General features: G+C 39.1%; 2 protein-coding genes across 2 annotated transcripts; both read right to left on the bottom strand.

Moving 5' to 3' along the window:
• Positions 1-36: 36 nt before the first annotated feature.
• LOC131344918 (dynein axonemal assembly factor 8) lies at positions 37-16,158 on the bottom strand. The gene is made up of 30 exons (XM_058377471.1): positions 16,026-16,158; positions 15,060-15,173; positions 14,595-14,984; positions 14,395-14,503; positions 14,169-14,286; positions 13,777-14,001; positions 12,829-13,101; positions 12,460-12,598; positions 12,098-12,289; positions 11,868-12,014; positions 11,091-11,285; positions 10,866-10,979; positions 10,636-10,780; positions 9,812-10,088; positions 9,664-9,731; positions 8,740-8,894; positions 8,503-8,629; positions 7,013-7,144; positions 6,758-6,925; positions 5,973-6,275; positions 5,846-5,893; positions 5,719-5,757; positions 5,481-5,650; positions 5,148-5,370; positions 3,108-3,202; positions 2,900-3,008; positions 2,552-2,754; positions 2,392-2,477; positions 1,373-1,442; positions 37-1,267 (listed from the first exon to the last, which is right to left on the bottom strand). Exons 1-30 carry the CDS (start codon positions 16,095-16,097, stop codon positions 1,196-1,198), a joined length of 4,578 nt encoding a protein of 1,525 aa, XP_058233454.1. The 5' UTR covers positions 16,098-16,158; the 3' UTR covers positions 37-1,195.
• A 2,372-nt stretch (positions 16,159-18,530) lies between these two features.
• igfals (insulin-like growth factor binding protein, acid labile subunit) lies at positions 18,531-21,081 on the bottom strand. Its single transcript, XM_058377238.1, has 2 exons — positions 20,930-21,081; positions 18,531-20,729 (listed from the first exon to the last, which is right to left on the bottom strand). Exon 2 carries the CDS (start codon positions 20,725-20,727, stop codon positions 18,934-18,936), a length of 1,794 nt encoding a protein of 597 aa, XP_058233221.1. The 5' UTR covers positions 20,728-20,729; positions 20,930-21,081; the 3' UTR covers positions 18,531-18,933.
• Positions 21,082-21,686: the final 605 nt, after the last annotated feature.

Raw genomic sequence — 21,686 nt, 5'->3', positions numbered from 1 at the left:
TCCGGTTCTCCGGTGGAAGCTGCGGCTGCAGATTTATTTGCTCAAAAGGTCCAAACTGGTGACCTTTTACAATGAAGAAACATATCTCTTATTTTGGTACAGTATGCATCGAGATATAGAAACAGCTTATATTCGAATTAGTCTTTAACTATATATATATATATCATATACAGGTTTGCTGTATTATTTGGTGTATGTGAGATCAGTACAAAACCACAAACCGCATTTACTGGGAGTTTTAATTTATGGAGATTTCTTCATGGAATAGTTGAGTGTATTGATGGAGTTTAAAGATCAAAATGGGATTTTCTTCACTAAAAATTAGGTAAGACGACATTATTATTATTATTATTACTATTATTATTATTATTTATAATGCGTAAAAGGTTTATTCATAGTGTATCATATAAAATTGTTAACATTTATGTACACTACAGCAGTTATGCAATGGTTTACAAAATCCATGGAATTATTTTTATCATATTGGGAATTAAAAAATAATTTTTGATCTTATCCTTGTGTATGTGTGTTGAATTCTTCTTTTGTTTGATTTCTTACATTTGTACACCTTTACTGCTAGGTGGTTGTGTGAGGGTTTTGTTTCTCTAATTTTTTAATTCAGGTCAATTTCTTGTCATTCAAAACTTTACACCGAAAGATGCAAAGCTGAATGAAATTATTAAGCATCTGATTCACAAGAAAAAGACGACAAAAACAGGTAATAAATAACTAACATGGTAAACTCAAGAATGAGTGACACCTTGAAGGACTGATGGAGTGGTTGAACTGATGTATATTAAAAGGGAATCTTTTAATATACATCAAACAGGGAGGAAGCTCTTTAAAGAACTATTTCAGACATCTAAAATCTACATCAAACAGGAAGGAAGCTCTTTCCTGCATAAATTTAGCAATAAGAAAGACTTGGACGTGGAGGCGTCGGCTATCTAGACCTCTACTTGTTTCTGTCACGTCTTCCTTTAGTGATTTTAGTCCAATTTCCTTTAGCTACTAAAATGAATCTACAGCAAATCCTCATAAAGCCACAGACTGTATTAAGCGTTTGTAATATAGCGTCATAAACACCTTAAAAACACTTGAACTTGAACCTTTTGCAAAAAATAAAATAAAATATGAATTCATCACACTTAACTGCAGGATCAGTCAGGGAACAGTGACACTTAAGTGATGTAGCTTATGTTGGCGCGATGCTGTGGTGACTGTCCGGAGAGAGAGCATCAAACAGGTAGCACAGTAACTTCACTGCCTGAGGTGCAGAAAAAACAGGAAGATATTCAGTAGATTGTCACAGGAAGTCTGGAGGACTGCAGCAGTGTGCGAGTGAGTGAGAAGTGAGCAAGTCGTTTCTTACCTCCGGTTCAGAACAAGGGTACAGAAGCATCTTCCTTACTTTCTCAAAGTCTGGCCTATCCCGACAAATCCTGAAACACACAATCAGCTGTGTTCATTGTCCTCTCAATACAGACGTCCCTATTAAAGTGTCTGGAGATCGGCTCAAATCCATGAATCTGCTCTTATTAAGGTCGTCACAAATTGACCCCCAGTTCCATTAATAGTGAACTAAGTATCTGAAATTGACTAATAAAGAGGGTTAATCCATACAGAGGATTGATAAAACGTTCTCATTAGAACACCTAAGCGTTAGTGAGAAAATCATGTGAGTAAGTAAATAAACAGACAAAATACACAATAGTAGAGAAGTGAGATTTGGAGTAATGTTGAGGAAGCTTGGTCACTACTGGCATATTTCTGCAGTTTAGTGGTTTTACAACTGGTTTTAGTTCAGTTTAAATCGGTCCTCAGTTTCATTTCCTAAAAGTAATTTCATCATTCACCCTAGAAACACGTTACACAATCAGCTGCAGAATTATTGGCACCCTTACTAAAGAGATCGATTTATTTATTTATTTTCACATCACGCACTGGCAGTATGAGAGAAATTATCCTGAAATTGATGCAAATTTAGCTTCACAATGCAGCTTTTTATAACCTTCACCCATTTTGTGTCAACATATTTTATTTGCATGTTCTTTAATCTTCCCCGTATTGATGTGTTGACCTGAAACTTGGCCTCTGTGTCATGCAGTATTTATACCCCGATGAAACAGGAAGTCAGAGATGATCGCTAAAGAGTTCCTAAACATTCAGGCCAAATTTATGCTTATAAATTATTAATGCTTTCTACAATGTAATCAGGAACATTCTTTTTATATTTTGTTTAGTTAAAATTTTTTACATATATATATTTACATGGACTGTAATATGAAGCTAATGAAAACCAGAAAAGACATTTTCTATAATATGTTTTATAAATATTTAGTGAGTGTGACAATAATTCTGGAGCCGTCTGTGCTACATCTTCGTTTCTACCTTTCAATAATGAAGTTAAAGCACGTCACGATGTTGTCCATTTGCAGAGCAAGAACAAGACACGGTCCCTCACACAGCAGAGGCTCCTGGTGAGAGTACAGCCATTTTATGATGATGAATGTTGACGTAATGATTGTAACAGTAAAGATTAAGGACTTACTTTGGTGGGCATCAGTAACACAGATAAGTGAGTTATTTGGGTTGGGTCTAGTGAGCAGAGTCTCCCGGCCACCACGTGGCAGCCTGAGCTCAGCAGTCGCTGCAGCAGATCCAGGTGAAGAGGTGGGCGACTCAGCTGGAGCAGACGCCAGGGCATAATGAGGCACGTGGTCTGGCAGAGAGCAGTGCACACTGAACACCCTGCTACAACCCAAACACAAACAAACACTGGCTCATTCTGGTACACAAAGTTCTAACGTGGCGTCAGCAAAAACTCAGAGTAGTACACAAGCGTTTTTAAGCTTTCTGGAATAAAAACAAGAAGGTAAAATAAAAATGAATGCTTTACATCTGATCACTTCTGACTGGAAGAGCTTGTTTCTGGCTTTTAAGTGAGTGATGGTATGAGACTTTTCCCGTTCTGAACTAGCCACTGGATCCGATCTCAAACAGGGTATCTGCAGTCAAAGAACAGGGATTAATAACCAAATTCTCGTATCTGGACAAAACAGATGATTAAAATTCTCAGTAACCCTTGCTACACAAGCTTCCTCTACCTGCTCGTGCTTCATGTTTAATGTTTCTGTGCAGCATAAACCTTCTGAGAACGTCATCTTTACATCCTGCACAGCCTGCTGATAAGAAACTGATCCTGAAACAGAAAAAAGCAAGAGAATATAGTGTCAAAATGCACAGGTGATTATGTTAAAAAGCTATCACAAATCTGTCAGGCCAGAGCAATGCGGAATCTAGCATTAATTAACCGAACCAGAAACGAACAAGATTAGTGATAATCTAGCACCACAGTGTAACTCAAAAGTGCTCAAAAGGTGAAAAGTAAATGTTGTAAAGACGAAACTGATAATCTTCCACACTGTATGGAAGAAATGCACTTACTGCCTCTAAGTCAAGCGTATCTCTCCATCCATAGATAAGACAGAAGTGATAAGACATAGATAACAGAAATAATTCCTAGTTATTTTCATGTCAAACTGTTATGAAGAGAAACACATCAGTAGAGTGATTAAAATCTTTTACCCCAATCCAGCAGACTTTCACTAATTTCCTCCTTGTACTAGAATCCGTTTCTACACATTTTCATAAACAAATATTACTGAAAGCAATCAGACCACTATGAAGTTAAACAGCTATATGTCTAAATCTTTAATCCATTTATCAAAGCACTCAACAAGAAATCTGACCTTAACCATTATCAGTTATTAAAATATACTGCTGCTGAGCTCACACTTACACAAAAATCCCATTCATGAAATATTTCTGTTGGGGTTTAGATCCCATCACAGTACATGAAACAGAGCTGAGTGAGTCTTAAACGATCTATTGCTGCCCTGTGGTCAGAAATGTCCCCTTTTTCATATGTCACATGTTTAATTGATGGTGTAATTGTATTTAAAGAAGCAGTGAAATGCACGTACAGTACTTCCCCTTCACAGGTCACGGTGAAAGGAGCTTCTATATTTCACAGAAGGCTATGTTAGCAGGCACTTGATGCTCTCAGTAAGGACACAAGGATTTGGTGAATACATGTGATGGGAACGGTCAGACATAGAGCAATCCTTAGGTGGGTGTTGGACTCAAGGATAGGTCTACTACTGTTTTTACTGGATAGTATCTCAAGACACAGCCAAGGTATCCACTATTGGGTGCTGGAGGTGACACCCTGTTAAATTATGATGTTCTTTTGTCACCATCTGTAGTGGACATCTGACATTGAGATCTTACCTCAATGTCAGATGTCATTGAGATCTTGGTGGACGGGTTTAACCACACTATATGGTTTGTGGATACCTGACCATCACACCCATAAGTGCTTCTTCTCCAAACTGTTGCCACAAAGTTGGAAGCACACAATTTCCCTTTACTGGGTCTAAGAGACTCGAACCCTGTTCCAGCATGACAATGCCCCTGTACACAAAGCACAGAGCTCCATGAAGACATGGTGTAGAGGTTAAGGTTGGAGTGGAAGAACTGGAGTGTCCTGCACTGAGCCCTGACTCTGACTCAACCCCACTGAACACCTTTGGGATGAACTGGAACAGCGACTGAACCCCAGACCTCCTCACTCCTACAATGATCACTAATCCCCACAGTCACTCACCAACATCTAGTGGAAAACCTCTCATATACATATATTCACTAGCTTGTGGCTTAACATACGCTATTTTTTGCCCAAAAAGGCAGATAACCTTAAAATTTCAACATCTCAGTGTGTCTTGGGGAAAGCCAAAAGCACCACCCTTTTAAATATCACAGTCAGCTGGCTGCTGGAGTGAGCAGAGGCACTAGAAACATCTTGATCATTTCACCAAAGGACTGATTGGATATTGTTCATTAATACATATATTGACTATTCATTGTTTACTCTCGATGTGCATGAGTCCAAATCAGTCACCCTCCTGGAATAATCCTTGTGAATTTCTGCCACTCTACACAGGGACCTTATGTTACCAAGATTCATATGCCTAGAGATATAAGGGGTTTGGATTTGACATACAATTATAAATATCCACACATATGTGTTACAGCACTTAAACCTAATAATGTGAATAAATAGCAATTTCTGTAAAAACTACTACCATAGATGCCGTTATGCAGTCTGTCAGTGCCATAGCTGGCCCTCCAGAAGTAGAGATCTTTAGTTCGTGCTTGAACTGGATCCTCAGGGCCCAACAGCTCCAGAAGCTTGTGAACAGCATTCACCCTCTGTAGGCACAATGCCAGAACAGGTCCTGATGTCAGGTACTTCAGTTCCGAGTCTGTCTCCGAAGGGTCACACAGATGTTTTCCACTGATTAAATCCTACACCAAAATGGACACAACAATCACTTAAAAAAAAAAAAAATCATATTTTTAGTGAATGTTATTTCATTCCTTGTTTCAAATATAAGAATAAGGAGGAAGCCATTGACCTGATGTTCTGATCCGTTTATCAGTGTGTTTGCCACCTCGCAGTTGAGTACAAGTATGCGTAAGCCCACTAAGGTGAAGCTGTTTTGCTGAATCTTGCTGAGAATTTTGCCCAAGTAATGACTCCAGACACCAGGCTTAAACAGAGCCAAAGTGAGAAGAGGCTGCGGTCCTACAGAGCACAGCAGCGTGAATTAATGAGGCAGCCAAGAAAATATTCTCCTTCTGAATAAGACTCACCTTCTGTCATGTAGCTGAATATTGACTGACTTGCAGAGCCTGGATTTAGAGAGATATTGTCAGATCATATTGTGTATGAACGACTAAAAGAATAGCATTTTTTTACTTCTGTAATCATGAGGCATACCTGTGCTTGGAGGTGGCAGGTATTTAAACATAATTCTGCTGCTGTGATCTAGAAAAAAAAGTTGTTGTTGTTTATTTGGATCATCAGTTTCTCCATCCACTTTATAGTTTGTCAGCTGCATGTTCACCTGGGATCATCTGGGCCTCAGTAAAGAAAAGGGCGGCTTGTCTGAAGGCTGTTTCAGGGGTGGTGGACATCAGCATGCTCAGATCTCCAGGGCAGTCTTGTGGTAAAAGTCTTTGCATGTTGCTGAACGCCTGTGGCCTTCTAATGGCACAGACCAGGGCCGGAGAGGATAGCAGACTTACCACACTGCTGTGCCACTGGCGCTCACTGACCTCGAAAGGGCTCAGCTCCTGTGCCTGCTGCCAGGACAGTGTGGGCAGCCATTTCAGAGCCAACAACTCAAATCTGTCCTCACCCACTCCTCCTGGGTGAAAGAACATTTGGAGTTGTTCAAGGCCAAATTAAAAATGCCCAGAAGGACAGTCTGTGTCAAATAACAACACAGAGTAACAACCAAATGTGCAACATAAAAATGACTGCAAACAACTGAACCTATTGCATATTAATGTAGAGTAAGCCATGGAACCTACTAACTGTGACTAGAGAACTATGAAACATGGGAAATGGAGCATATTTTTTAATAAATCTTTTATGAATTTGTAGGTATGCTGTAAGGTGCTTGTTCTGAAAGGCCCTTAAATGTGACTTATCTTCTGTCTTTATCTCCATTTAATCATATTTTGTGTCAGGAATCCTTGGGGTCTTTACACCAAGACCATTTCTGTAAAGGAAACTTGACCAAAAATTCAAATACAAAGACAATTGACTGCTATTTTTGTCAAGATGGAACAGTTACTCCAGGACCACTATGCTCCATGAACTATGATATAATCAGTATCTGCAAACCTGCTTGATTTCCCCTGAGGACCTGGTGAAGCAGACTCATGCCCTTCTCCATGATGTTGTGACCAGTCAGTGTGAGAATCACAGTCTGCTCTGCCTCACTGCATGAAGGATATCTGTGCTTTGAAAGGACCACAGGGCTGAAGTCTGGTACTGTCCACATGTGGTCTCCTACAGCAATATCAATACTTTCTCGATTAGTTTGTCACCATGGATGAACAAAAGTACACAAATGAAGACACTAGTAAACTTCTGTACCAAGAAAGTTGAAGAGGTCTTCTGTATAGGGTAGAGCATGAAAGCAGAGATGTGATTTGAGGTGAACGTTGCCCGGTAGTCTGGTATGGAGCAGTTCCACTAAGCCTTGTAAAGCCAGCTCGTTCATCAAACCTTCGAAAAGAGGACGTAAGGGGTGTCAAATTTCTCTTGCAGTTTCACAAACTCAACAGACACTGAAGTAATTTAATCTATATGCCCACTCCTGATTTTCTCTATTTCTGCATATTTGTTTCTCTAAACGTTTTCAGATCCTCATTACGTATGTAATACAATGCAATACAGGACAGATTTTAAATTAAGTTTATTATCACTGAAGGAAAACGGTTATGCAACACCTATATCACTCATGTGAAAAAGTAATTGTCCCCTAAACCTAATAATCATTTGTGCCACATTTAGCTGCAAACAAATGCTTCCAATAAGTGAAGATCTCAGAGGCATTTTTTGTCTTGCTGCATAACCCAATTGAGCTTCAGATCACAGAACGATGCCTGGACATGATGACTGTACCCTCAGGATATTCTGGCAGAGAGCAGCATTAATCCAATCACACTATTTTAACCCAGTCTATTTCTAAAGATTGGATGATAAATAAAATGAAGTGATTGTGTCTAAACAGTATTTTGTGGGCTGATGGGGGCGTGATGGAGGCGTGGCATAGTTGAGCGCTGTTCAGGAATGGAGGGCGGAGTCCAGGAGATGGGACAAGTAATTCTACGAATGAATACACCTGTGAATAATTAACTTGTGGCTTTTGATCAATGTGTGTGTGTGTGTGTGTGTGTGTGTGTGTGTGTGTGTGTGTGTGCGCGTGTGTGTTGCAGGACAGGAGGGAGTGCATGGAATGAGCTAACTACAGAAAAAAAGCTTCAGTAACATGTTGGTTTGTGTTTGTGTGGTTTGTGTCGTTTCATAAGCGAGGTGTTGAAATGTGCCCTGGTAAACATGGAGAGAAAATAAAAGTCAATTCATGCTCCTCAGAGCCTGCCTCCTGTGTCCTACCAACATTCCTACCAAGGGTTTCATGTTCAGGTTGTCTTTGTCTTATATTAAAATCAGTTTGAATAATTAAGTGTGAAAAAATAGAAGAAATCAAAAAAGGGGCAAATACTTCTTTGTTGCTGAGCTCGGCTTGTATGTCTGTGATTAAAGCTTTTTCTCTCTTGGTGATTCTGTTTCTGCCTCCTGACTCTCATCTCCTCAGATGTGTACAGAAACATGCAGGTTCACACACACATTCACACACACACATTCACACCCACACACACATTCACACACACACAACTGCAATTTTCAAACTGGTTTACTATTTTGCTGGTTTGTTTTTTTTCCCCTCATGGCCAGATTTTTTTTTTTGTCCAATCAAAAAATAGTCTGAAAAAGTTTAGAAAACAGAGCAGAACTTGATCAAATATCTAGAATAAATGACCCTTCTGTGTAATAAGGTGTGTAGAAGACGTGAGCTACACCTGTAGGCAGGTTGGCAGAGTGGCGGAGTGCATTCTCTCTCCTCAGCAACAGCACCAGGCAGTGAGAGAAGGCTTCAAGCTGAGCTTCATCTATCTTCACCATAGGGGCACGACAGAACGTCAACATCTAAACAACCGCAGAGAAGGATCATGACAAACAAAATATCCATCATGGGCTGTGGCTCTGAGGTTTACATATCTAAGAGTGTGTGTGCTGCAGGATTCAGAACTGATCACCTGCTCGGTGTTGAGGCCCAGGGCTGAGGCTCGCGTACTGGATATCTGAACTCTCTGCAGCCCCATCAGCTGGAAGCCTCTCTTCGCACATGACGCGAGGACATAGCTGTAACAACACGTGGGAACCACTGGAGACACGAGCAGAAACACATCCGCTGCCCAGCCAGAGAAAAGGAAGAGTTAGACTACACACTAATAACATACACTACACACTTATAACACACACTACACACTAATAACACACACTACACACTTATAACACACACTACACACTTATAACACACACTACACACTAATAACACACACTACACACTAATAACACACACTACACACTAATAACACACACTACACACTAATAACACACACTACACACTAATAACACACACTACAAACAAAGAAGACTACACATTAAAAAAGATACTACTACAAACTGTACCATTCCTGGGGTGGTTCCATTAAGGATACATCTTTTGTACTTTCATACTTTGCATTTAAAAATAATTTACTGTACTCATTAAAATTCTAATGCTCTAAAAGATGCACCATATGTACCTTTCAAGCATTCATGATACCAGCCAGAGACAAGGAGAAGTACTTTAACTTCACAGAGCACAGGAGGAGAAAGCTCACCTTATGCACTGTATATATGACACCAGGTTTGGAGTTGCTGTTGTTTTGTTCATAAGCAAAACAGGGAGAATATCTAGTGTAACACCTACTTCAGTAGTATTGCAACAGCGTACTCTATGGGTACTTCTACCTCTGTTTTTTCCAATGTTTGATATTTAATAAAATCCCTTTATTAAATCTGTGTCATGAAGATGGAGGTGTTGGTGTTTATGCATGTGTGGCTTGAGCAGAAATACATTTTTTACAGTGTTACCATGTTGCACTGCTGTAAATAAATAACATTTCATAATGTACCTTTTGTTGTGGCACAAAGCATTGAAGGTGTAGAAACTGTGTCTCCTCTCTCACTACAACACTGAACTCTGTAAGAAACATGCTTATTAAGTATTTCAGAGTTACATATGACCTTTTGAATCGTGGTGAGAGTAATGATAATTCTTACTGGGCAGTCATCCCGGGATCATTATTTGGCAGTCTCCCACCAAACCACACACACAAACCAGAGTGAACCAGACTGGCCAGGCGTGGGGAGTGGAACAGAGCACTCTCTGGGCAGGGGCAGTGGAGGGCATTAACAGATGCTGGGTCAGTCTTGCGTGCCAGCATGGGGTCTGAGGGCCCGGTGATCTCTTGCCACACAGACCTGGCATAAGGACCACGGATAGCCATGATAAGCACTGGCTGCTGGGAAAACCACCTCTGCACACTTATTCCAAGCCCTGAAAAAAATATAAGGGGGTTGTTATTATGTTAATTTCCATTGTTACTAAAAGAAAATCTTCATGGAAAATGACATGAGCACTATAATGAAATAAAATCCATAAATACATTCAGATAATAAACATCTAAAAAACTTTCTGATCACTATTTGTTGTTAATTTGTCAATAAAAACCCTAAATAAGGATTAATCTCTCAAAGGAATGAACTCTCAAGCTTTTTTTATTGATAAAGAACAGAAATATTTGAGTGATGTAATAATAGTGTTAGCATCCAGCAGTGGTATGATATGAACAATATGACACTGCTGACATTTCAACAGATGATGTCAGAAAAGGGTGAAATGTCCAGTTTGTTCTGGGTCAGAAGAACATGAAGAACCTTAAGATTTGAACAGCAATGTTGCTGATGACAAGAAATTGCTTGTGTGTTATTAATTCTCTTAATAAAGCAGCCTTTATTTCTGAGATGTTCTAGACAGTCGGTCTAACATGATCACAGTATATTAACATGATAACAATATATTAACATTGTTTGACTGCTTTCACCTGCACAGTGAGCTAGGAGTTCTGTAGAAGGGTAGGTGAAGCGGAGGCCACACACATCCTGGCCTGAGCTAAACAGAAGCTGAAGTGTATAGTGTGTTGCCAGTGGGTTATTAAACATTGCCTGGTACACCAAAGCCAACACTACCTGAAACCAAGAGACACATTTGCACTTATTCCTGGACATCTTTGTACCACAAATGCTATTAAGACTTCACTGACTCCATTCTCACCTCGGTGTGAGGCTGCTGAGAAGTTGTGGCCTCTGCCCACTGACATATTTGTTCTTGAATGTCGAGTGTCTGCCAGTAGAAGCCAGGATTTGTTCCAAACACCTTCTTGACAGCCTGCAACACAGCAGAGAATCAACTATTAGTAATCTTTTAGTTCAAATATTAGATGTAATGATTCTGAATAAATCTTGTTTGGTTTGGTTGGTTTAGTTAAGTTAGACTGACCTCTTTCTCAGGGTTAATTGACACAAAGCAGTCAAGCTTTGAAGAGGGCAAAGAGACTAGTGCAGGATGAGCTTGCTGTTCCAGTAAGTGGTTAAGCTCTGGCAGCCAGGATGAAACGGCCCTCAGCTGAGTTTGGGCCAGAAATCTTGAGACTCGTTGACGGAATGATGTCCAGCCCCTCTTCATGTTCTTCCACTGTATATATAACAAATAAAAAGCTCTGATAAAGTTATCTTACTCAGAAGTACTGCAAGAAAAAAATATATATACTCATAAACTGGAAATGGGAAAATCCCCCAGCTGGGGGATTCAACACTGGATTAATGAACTAGTGTCCTATAGTACTCCTAAAAATAGTGTGCAAAACCCCACAAACTTTGTATACCTACTTTTTATAATTGTTTTTTTATTTTGTTTTTTTATTTTTTATTTGCTTGTTTCTGGACTTTATGATTTAATTCAATTCAATTCAATTTATTTGTATAGCGCTTTTAACAATGGACACTGTCTCAAAGCAGCTTTACTGCAGTATAGAAACATAGAGAAAAAAATGATAAAGTGTAGTGTGGGAGGTTTTTATTTATTAATTAATTTTTGAAGTGTATTTTCGTATTTTTGTTAATTGTTATGATAGAAAATAAGAATTGTGTTCATATTTTTCGTTCATGTTTTTGCATATATCATACCTGTATTTTCCCAATAAACACATCTAAAAAAATCCAACTTGAACGAATCAGAACTCGAGAAAAGACTGAGAACTGGGTTTGTAATTCTCACCCGGGATTTTGTGCCTGAAGGCCTGGTTTCTTTAAGAGGTACAGCGCAGATGTACAGTACTAAGGAATCATTCTTCCAGATCTGCTGCAGCCCAGTGACCCAAAATGGAGCTGTAGTTGTTACACTGTCCTCTGCGCTAGGTTTAGCCTGCCAAACATCAATACCAGATTAGACTATTTGCCCAATCAAAGTTTTCTCAATGTTCCTAATTTAATCACAATCAGGCATACCAATGACATGAACCACGCTATCAGCGTATTATAAACATGAGATCCGAGTGACGTCGACTCCACTGTCCGTGTCTTTCCTTCCGCTCGTCCTGCCACCACACCAGGGCTCGAGAGGGGCACCATTAAAACCAAACTCTCTCTGATTTTAATGGAGGAAGGCAGAGTGCTAACGGATGGAAGATATGATCCATCCTGAGCAAGAAGGACAAAGACAGATGTAGACAGAAGACAGAAATCCCTTAATGACATAATTTATGTAATGAATGTAAGTGATCCATTTCAGCAAACATATTACCTACTGTAATGTTTATGAAGCACAAAATTCCCAGCAGCTGAAGAAACACATTTTGTATTCAACTCACCGTATCATACAGAACGTCAGTCATCTCAGCAGCACTCTGCTTTCTGTTTGCAGACTGTTGTGGCCTGAAGCTGAGTAGATACTTCAGATACTGTTGGCGCTGCGCTCTGTTCTTCTGACGCTCCTTCAGGAGGTGGTCACTGCAGAAATCACAAGCAGAACTCATCAGCGTCAGGAAAGCATACAGTTTCTTTAAAAAGAGCTTTTATTAAACCTAACTGCTGTTAGTCTGCTCTGTAAAATGACAAAGGCACCAATTTCTCTTAAAAAGCTTGCAAATCATTAGTCACAACCTTAATTAGGGCTAGGTTAAAGAAATTCATAAAGATTTTTTATTAAGGGAAAATTAATTTATAAAATATCTGTGCACCTCCCATTCTTTGGAGGCTGAACTGCAGCGTTTAGTGTTTTATCTGTTAAAGCAACAGACTCATCACATGCGTCTGTAATGGGGGTTGGTCCACTCAGCTGTTTCTTAGCCGGTGCGTTTACACGTCTGTGCCAAGCTTCCACTTCTCCAGAGATCATTTCCTGTGCAGGCTTGGCCGAATCTTCAGGGGTTTTCCTTTTAACAGAGCTTTCTGGCCTGTTTCGGTTTGCCTCTTTTATTTTTTGGAGTAATAAACTCTTCCCAGAACGCATCCTAAAACCACAAAAAGGTTAGCTTTATCATATTAAAATAATTACAGTAACACTGTCAGAGATCCTGAAATAAATGTACTATAGCTAAACATAAACTTTAAGGCAGAGCCATGAGAGTGTCCTTCTCTAAGCAATTTCCTGTTAGATCATTTGTGCCAAATTGCAAATACAGCATCCAAAATGGAAAACAGTAACTTTTACCAGTATGTAGAATAGACAGCAGGCAAAGTACACAGTATATAATAACTGTATACACAGATTTTTGCCCTATGTGACTATACACATCATAACAGCATCAAACTAAACAAAGCATTTGTTTACAGTGAGGAAGGACAATCACAGGAGAGAGCACTGAGATCGGCATTGTCTCTCTACCAGGATCCTGCTGTCCGGTTTGTCATAGATTTGATCAATTGGATAAAAGTTTAAGACCTGGGCACTTTGAAAATAAATCAATTAAAAAACAATGAGTTCTGTGGCAGCACCCGAGGAGCAATTTTAACCTGAAATAGAGCTCTAAAGTGATAAGTAAGTTTCGACTTACAATCCAAAAGCTATCAATTTACAAATACAGATGCCTCCCATTTTGGTGCACAAAAGAATCCAATCAAAATATCAAAAAAGCTCTCTCTCTCTCTATTAACTCTATGATATTAACTTTATGAGGAAAACAAACCTTTTTTTCATTTCTGCCACTGTATGTTTGTCTTGTACTCTCTCAGTGGATGGGACTTGTTTTGGTAGATCCTGCTGTGTGTGTGTGGAAGTGTTATGATTAACTGTTGATGTTGTCTGATGCCCCGTGTTGCGCAAATCAATATGTACAGTGGGAGGATCCTCATTTTGCAGAATAAATCTTTTTGAAATGCCATTACAATCATCTGTCTGTCTGACAGACATTCTAGAAAATAAATGGAAAAAACATTAAATAAATAATAATAATAATAATAATAATAATAATAATAATAATAATAATAATAATTTGTACAGTGATTCAGAATAATGTGTTAATACAGACCAAATTGTGCATAAGCATGATTAATAACCTTCTTGTTTTATATGGAGTACCTGGTGGTTGTAGGACTTTTCTTAGATACACTGATTGTCTCTGTACCCTTACATGTCTGTCTCCTGCAGAAAGCAGCCAACTGCTCCATTATGTCAACTTCTTGTCTTTTCTTGCTTTCTATAAGACAAATGAAATACTGTGACTACTGTGTGTATTGACCTACTGTATTTGTGTGAACAGAACTTGGTTGATACAGCAAAAAAGAGGAACAGCCTGAAATCAAACCTGTATATTTTATCGACTGATCCAGTTCTTCTTCTGTAGTGGGATGTTTGTGATGTCCATGTTGTTTAAGAGACTGCAGAACCAGATCCAGATCCCAGCTGTCTAGAGGCTGTTAAGAGAAACAACATTACTAGAGTTACAGCTTTACAGGCTTCTCTTAAGATGCTGACAAATTAACAATAAAATTTTAATAGACTCACTTTTAAAGACAAAACAGGGTAGGATTGTGTGTGTATCTGTTCTTTCTTTTCTACAGCTTGGGTCTTACAGACGTCTACAGATGTCTGGAGAAATCTTTCACTTTTCAGTTTTGTACACTGTGATAATGAGCATCCTTCAGCAGCTGTCATGGCTGAGTTGCTCTGTTTCTCGTGGTGCAGAGTAAAAGTAAGTGATTTTGGATGGTCCTCAGATTTACTGGTGAGGTTTCGTGCTTCCGGGGAGTTGATTGTAGACGTTTCAGATTTAAGACCTGTAGCAACTTCAGCTGGAAGCTGTCTATGATCTACAGGGAGGTGAGGGGTAACAGCATCTTCATGGATGTTTAAGCCGTTATCAGTGAATGGCTGAGTTACTGGTTCGAGGAAATCCTGTTTAGAAAAAAAAAAACATCAAAACGCAACAGGATATATTCACACAATCAACACACACACACACACACACACCTCATTATTTCCCAGTTCTTCTATTGACATGTCGTCCAGGTTAATCTCCGTCCCCTCAGGCAACCTGAAGAGAGACGGTCTCTGATAAATAGAGATTTCTTCTTCATTATCAGACTGCAGATTGAAGAAAGGGTACGTGATAAGTTTGCACACGTTTTTATACAATTAATATCCTACAGTATGTATATATATATATATATATATATATATATATATACACTACAAGTCAAAAGTTTGGACACACGTTTTAATTCAATGTTTTTTGTTTAGGGATTTATTTTCTACATTCTAGAACAATACTGGAGATTTCAAAACTTGCAAGAACAGTATTGTCAAGTGTATTTGCAAAACCCATCAAGCACCATGATGAAACTGGCTCACATGAAGACCATCCCAGTAAAGCAAGACCAAAACTGACCTCTGCTGCAGAGGAGAAGTTCATTTAGAGTTACCAGCCTCAGAAATCACCAATTAACAGCACCTCAGATTAGAGGCGTTATGAAGGCTTTACAGAGCATCAGTAGCAGACATATCTCAATATCAACTGTTCAAAGGACATTATTGTGTATTCCGGCCGCCTTCAGCATTGTTTTACACTGTAGAGAGAAATAAACATCAGGAAACACCATGGAATTAGAAGGTGTGTAAAAACTTTTGACTGGTAGTGTATATATATAAATATACTCACATTTTATGAATCAACAATTATATACAACCAAACTGGCATGATACAGTATATCAGCAGGTTTACGCAAAAAAAGCCGAACATTCAGTAGAGAATATGTTTTATGTATAAGTATATCTTTAAAAAAATATTTTATAGGTAATCTACCAGCATTTTAAACATACTTTAAAAACATAAATAGTACCTTGTCAAGTCCAACACAATCACAGTCAGCTATATTAGGTGAAATAGATAGTTCAATTGTGTTCAATTAATAGAGAATTATCACGACTTTTACTTACCGAGGATGATGAATCAAAATCAGGGGAGGGTATCTGAGATTTCAAGCTGTCAAAAAACAATCTGTTCTGCATTTTTATAGGTATTTTATCTTATACAGTATGTTGTATGTAACAGAGAGCTAGGTAAGTGAGACTAGCCTGTGGCGCTGCTTTGCTGTTACCTAGGAGATAAGGAGCGCTACTGAGCACGCGAGTTCACGCGCAGAGCCGTGTCTGTTAAATATCAGACATTCCCTTCACAATCCGGTTTCTGTTTCTTATCCGCTATTTCTCAATACACTATAGTACTAAATTAGTAATAGGCATATTCTCACAACAAATTGGACAAAGAACCGACTACAGTCGAATATATTTCATTTGATATAAATCCCTAAACTTAATATTTCAGAAATGGCGGTCATTGGCAGTAAGGGATCGTCTAGAAAGTGCAAGACGTGAACAACTATGTAAAATTCTGCTTAGACTACTGACCGCTCAGGATATCTCTTGTTTTGGAGTATCAGTACAGCTGCAGTATTAATATAGTAATGAGGCATATAAAACGTCCCAGTCATTAAAGGACCATCTACAAAGCGCACAGACAACTGTGTAAAATTCTACCTTGGCTATAAACCCTTAGTTTTGCAGGATATCTGATGTCTTGTTTTATGAGTGAAAAGATGTACACTATATTGAGAAGTCTGCCTTTACATGCACATGAGTGTAATATGGAGTTGTCCCGCCCCTTTGCAGCTATAACAGCTTCAACTCTTCTGTGAAGGCTTTCCACAAGGTTTAGTATGTTTATGGGAATTTTTGACCATTCCACTAGAAGCGCATTTGTGAGGTCAGGCACTGATGTTGGATGAGAAGACCTGGTTCACAGTCTCCGCTCTAATTCATCCCAAAGGTGTTCTGTGGGGTTGAGGTCAGGACTCTGTGCAGGACAGTCAAGTTCCTCCACACCAAACTCACTCATCCATGTCTTTATGGTCCTTGCTTTGGTCACTGGTGTACAGTCATGTTGGAACAGGAAGGGGTCATCCCCAAACTGTTCCCACAAAGTTGGGAGCATGAAATTGTCTAAAATGTCTTGGTATGAAGCTGAAGCATTAAGAGTTCCTTTCACTGGAACTGAGGGACCGAGCCCAACCCCTGAAAAACATCACTTATTTTCAATGATTTGGAGGGAATTTTGGCAATATAGTGTACTTTTTTAATTAGGCCTACTGATCAGTTAGTAAAAATGAATAGTCAGGCAGCCTCTTATATAAAATATATTATTAATGCTTATATAGACTCTTATATAGACTATTTTACACTAAATTACCTTATTAAGTGTGTAGTCTCTTATCTTCATACCTCAACTATATATCCAGCTCCTACCCCACCAGCCCCGCCCACCTCAGGTCTGCTGTGAATTTTGGTGTTGTTGGTCTAAAAAGAAAATGTTGAGACGTAGGCACCACAGGCTGTTTCAATATCAGATATCTGGAGTAAGCTTCAGGCTTCCACATGATTGATTCATAAGGCACGGATTCAATATTTGAAGATACCAGTGAATCTGCTACAATACAGTTCACTGTAATAGCCTCGGGGAACAGGATGTGTGTGTGTGTGTGTGTGTGTGTTGTTGAAGTTGAGGGTTTGTAGCCTCTGTGTTTGCCAGGAGTTTGTGGATGAAGGCAATGTGACACCTGTTTGTCCTTTTTCTAAAAGAATTGATTTAAGATACATTTTGGTTGATAAAATAGATTTATGATCAGTTATAATTGATCATGAATTGTTGCCTCTGTTCATTTAAATAAATGCTTTAATCTGATTGTCATAATCCTAAGCCTCTGTCAGTGATCAGTTGTTCATAATTTTAAGAAGATAGACTTCTTGTTAAAACTAGACTGAATTGCAGACAATTGCACTTTTTTGATGAAATAGTACACACTGATGGGAAGTGGTAGCTCAGTGGGTTGTAATCAGAAGGTTGTGAGTTCATGTCCCGAAAAGGGTGTGTGGCATTGTAAGTTACAGAAGAAAATGATCTATAATGACACTCTCTGGTGTCACCTGGATGAGGTTCCCTTTTAAATTTGATTCCTCTGAAATTTTCATCTTCATATCGTCATATCGACATTTCTGTAAAGCTGCTTTGTGCTTTTACCAGGAATTTATGATTCTCTTGGTGTTTACTGGTTTCTGTGAAGTGCATGTATGCATGTTTGTAATACCATAGAGCCCAGTGCAACATGTCTGAATAAGTGAAACAATAGGATCTTAACAAACCTTTTTTGACTTTCATATGAAGATCTATATGTTTTTAAATCCCTGTTTTAAACGACTTTTCTCTAATCCAGTGCATGTATGTTGGTCTCTAGCTGTTGCGTGTTAATATTTATTTAGAGCTACCAAACCAAACACAATCTGTTTATTCTAAAAGATGGCTGACTCAGTGAAGATTCTTATGACTCTCAGACTCGAATGAACTCATGAAGTTTCTTAAAATATGAACTTATGAACAAAAACGTCTCATTTGTCCTTGATTAAATATAAATTTAATGAAAAGTGTTATTTATTATCAACTAACAGGAAAGCAATAACAACTAACAGGAAAGCAAGTATTGTGATACTTATAATATTCTGGTATCAAAATATTAGGATCCATAATCAAGTCACTGGTAAGATATTTTCATTGAAATCCAGGCCAAGACCAAACCAAAGACATACGGTATTGACATAGATGGTCATTGTTGATTAAATGAAGTGCATTCTGAGCAAAATGTGTTTCTATAAATTACAGTGGATTCATGAAATGTGGCTAAACATCGAAACTTCGTGATACAAGCGATGACACTACAGTTACAAATACAGAAATATTGAACGTTTACAATTAAATAATAATTTGTCATGCTTGTAGAAGCTAGGCTGAAGACTTTTAGCAAAACTGTTCACTGCTGACATCTCGCAGGTCCAGTCCAGCAAGACTGGGTGGGCTGGTGCATGTGATGTTGTTATAGATTGTGATAAGCGTATGGGGCTCTTCACCCTCTGCCAAGGTCTCCACCTGCCGTGGAATCACATATGGCTTCTGCAAGCTGAAATCCTTGAAAGCTTTTGCACTACAGTCACATTTCCACTTATTACCTGATAGCCAGAGTTGCTCTAAGCCATCTGGAATAGAAGGTGGAAGTGTGGTCAGCAAATTATCCTTCAGATTGAGGTAGCGCAGAAGCGGCAGCATATGTAATGTTGCATTAAGTAGAACTTCCAGCTTATTTCCGGAGAGGTCGAGCCAAGATAGGTGCTGCAATGGTAGAAGTACTTCTGCAGGAACATGGCGGAGGAAATTGTTGGATAACAGAAGGTAATCAAGATTCTTTAATCCGTAGAAGGTGTGGGACGACAGTGATGCCAGCTTGTTGTATCTTAGGTCAAGCTGCTGCAGGCCTTGGAGCTCCAAAAAACTTTGGCGCTCCACCATTGAGATGTTGTTGTGTTGTAGGAAAAGTCGTCGTAGGCCTGTCAGACCGGCAAAACCTTGGGTGGATATTTTGGTCAAACAGCCTTTGTCAAGATGAATGCTGTGTAGCTTCGACAGGCCTTTAAAAACTTGGTCTGGAAGATTGCGGAAACAGCTACCAGTGAGCTTGATCACGGCCAAGTGGCTAAGGCCCATGAAGCTACCTGCTCGTGCCTCTTGAAGCCGATTGTATTCCAAGTTAAGCACCTCAAGATGGCTCAGTCCTTCAAAAACTCTCTCTCCCAGGGCTCTAATCTGATTGTGGCATAGACAAAGCTCTTCAAGATACTGCAGATCACGGAATGTACCTGGCTTTAGGCTGCTTATTGAGTTGTTTGACAGGCGAAGCACATGTAGACTGTGTAGACCAATGAATGTTTCATCATGGACCATGGATAGACGATTTCTACTTAGATCCAACCATCTTAAAGACTTCAAGCCCATAAATGCTCTAGGTGCTACGGTCACGATTTGATTTTGGGCAAGGTAAAGCTTTTGCAGCTTTGCAAGTTTCAGAAACACATTGGCCTTGATAACTCTTAGATAGTTTCCACTTAGGTCCAACTCCTTTAGCTCTGCAAGACCCTGGAATAGCTGAGGCTGTAGATAAGCCAAGCGATTCCCAGCAAGCACCAACTCCCGTAAACTATGCAGGTCATGAAATCCCGTCTCGGGAAGAACCGAAAGGGAGTTCCAGCCAAGGTTCAGAAGCCACATATAAGAGAGACCTGCAAATAACCTTTCATCTATACGGGACAGTTGATTGTTGTGGAGACTGAGGGAAGCAAGGCCAGGGGTGTTTTGAAAAATGGTAGCAGGTAATGAGCGGAGATTGTTCCGCTCCAGGTGTAGGTGAGCGAGAGTATGGAGGCCTCTGAACACCTGAGAGTCGAGGCTTGACAGATGGCCACTCTGTAGATTCAAGAAGTCCAAACTGCTCAGATTTTTGAACGTATCAGCCAAAAGGGAAGTGAACAGGTTTCCATCTAGCCATAAAGTACGTGCAGATGTAGGGATGTCAGTAGGAGTCTGTGTAAGGTTTCGTGCACTGCAGTAGACGATGAGCTCTGAAGTATAGTCATCAATAAGACAGGAGCAGCTCTTTGAGCAGGCAATCGAATCCTCCATGGGCCTTGCTTCCTCTGTGGTAGCATCTGCCCACCCCAGCGATGTTCCCAGTGCCAATAACACCAGCAAAGACAACTGCATCCCTTTTTACAGAAAAAGAAAAACTGTCAACATTATAGATTTTCATTTCATAAAGTAGAATCCATTCAGGCCAGAGATGAAACCCAGTCTAGCCTTGACTTTCTACTCAACCATTTAATTCGTTATCTCTGTCTTGATCAACATCTAAACTAAAGGATGAAAAAAAAAAAACATTTGAGCTTTCAATATTCTGCTTTTTTACCTGTTTTTCAGTAGTCTTGGGAGTCCAGCAAGCTTTCACTGGAAGTGTGACATGTGTGTGTGAAAAGACAAGGCTGTTTCTGCCCCTTTTGAGGCAGAGACATAAAATTAACCCTTTCCTGTCTTCTCTGACTGCTGTATTTTTGTTAGGTTGTTGATTGTAAATATTGACCATCTGTCCTAGAATAATGATTACCAGAATGATCAGAGTAATGGCTAGTTTTTTTTTTTTTGGACAGAATCTGCAGCATTTACATGTGCAATAAATTTGAAAATAATATTCCTGTGTCTAAGCTAAGCATGGTTAAGTTTTTACACTCAGAGCAGTGATAATAGATATAGATAATAATCTATAATTTGTACATTATTTAAAATAAAAAAAAAATAAAAAAAAATTAATACAGATCTGTGAATTCTTTATTTGTCATTTGTAATTACAGTATTTGCTAGTGCATGATACTGATTTAAAGCTATGGGTGTTTGGATAGTACAGAAAAACAAGGCTACAATGCTACAGATTTTAATGGCAGTACTTTTCCCTTTTAAATGGCTTCAGTAAAGCCTGAATCTAACACTCTTCAGTCTGCAAACAAATAAAAACCGTGGTTTCACTTTGATCGCATTTTTCATCCACTTGGACATGTTCCAAAAGATAGCAAAATTTGGATAGGGATGTTTACATTTCAGCAAATAGATGTGAACTTTGGAACGGCAAGAAAGACAAGATATTCCTTTAATGTTCAGTGATTTGCACTTTT

Source organism: Hemibagrus wyckioides, linkage group LG24 (assembly GCF_019097595.1).
Source record: "Hemibagrus wyckioides isolate EC202008001 linkage group LG24, SWU_Hwy_1.0, whole genome shotgun sequence".
Classification (NCBI taxonomy): domain Eukaryota; kingdom Metazoa; phylum Chordata; class Actinopteri; order Siluriformes; family Bagridae; genus Hemibagrus; species Hemibagrus wyckioides.
The sequence above is the reverse complement of the archived record's forward strand: the minus strand, read 5'-3'. Positions and strand labels throughout refer to the sequence as shown.

Bases quoted from the DNA above. Each gene is read 5' to 3' on its own strand.
- LOC131344918 (XM_058377471.1), bottom strand. From the start codon at position 16,097: ATGCAGAACAGATTGTTTTTTGACAGCTTGAAATCTCAGATACCCTCC. The intron at 15,174-16,025 runs GTAAGTAAAAGT...TTCAATCTGCAG, and splicing joins ATTTTGATTCATCATCCTCG to TCTGATAATGAAGAAGAAAT. The intron at 12,015-12,097 runs GTATGCCTGATT...GATGTTTGGCAG, and splicing joins TAGCGTGGTTCATGTCATTG to GCTAAACCTAGCGCAGAGGA.
- igfals (XM_058377238.1), bottom strand. From the start codon at position 20,727: ATGCAGTTGTCTTTGCTGGTGTTATTGGCACTGGGAACATCGCTGGGG.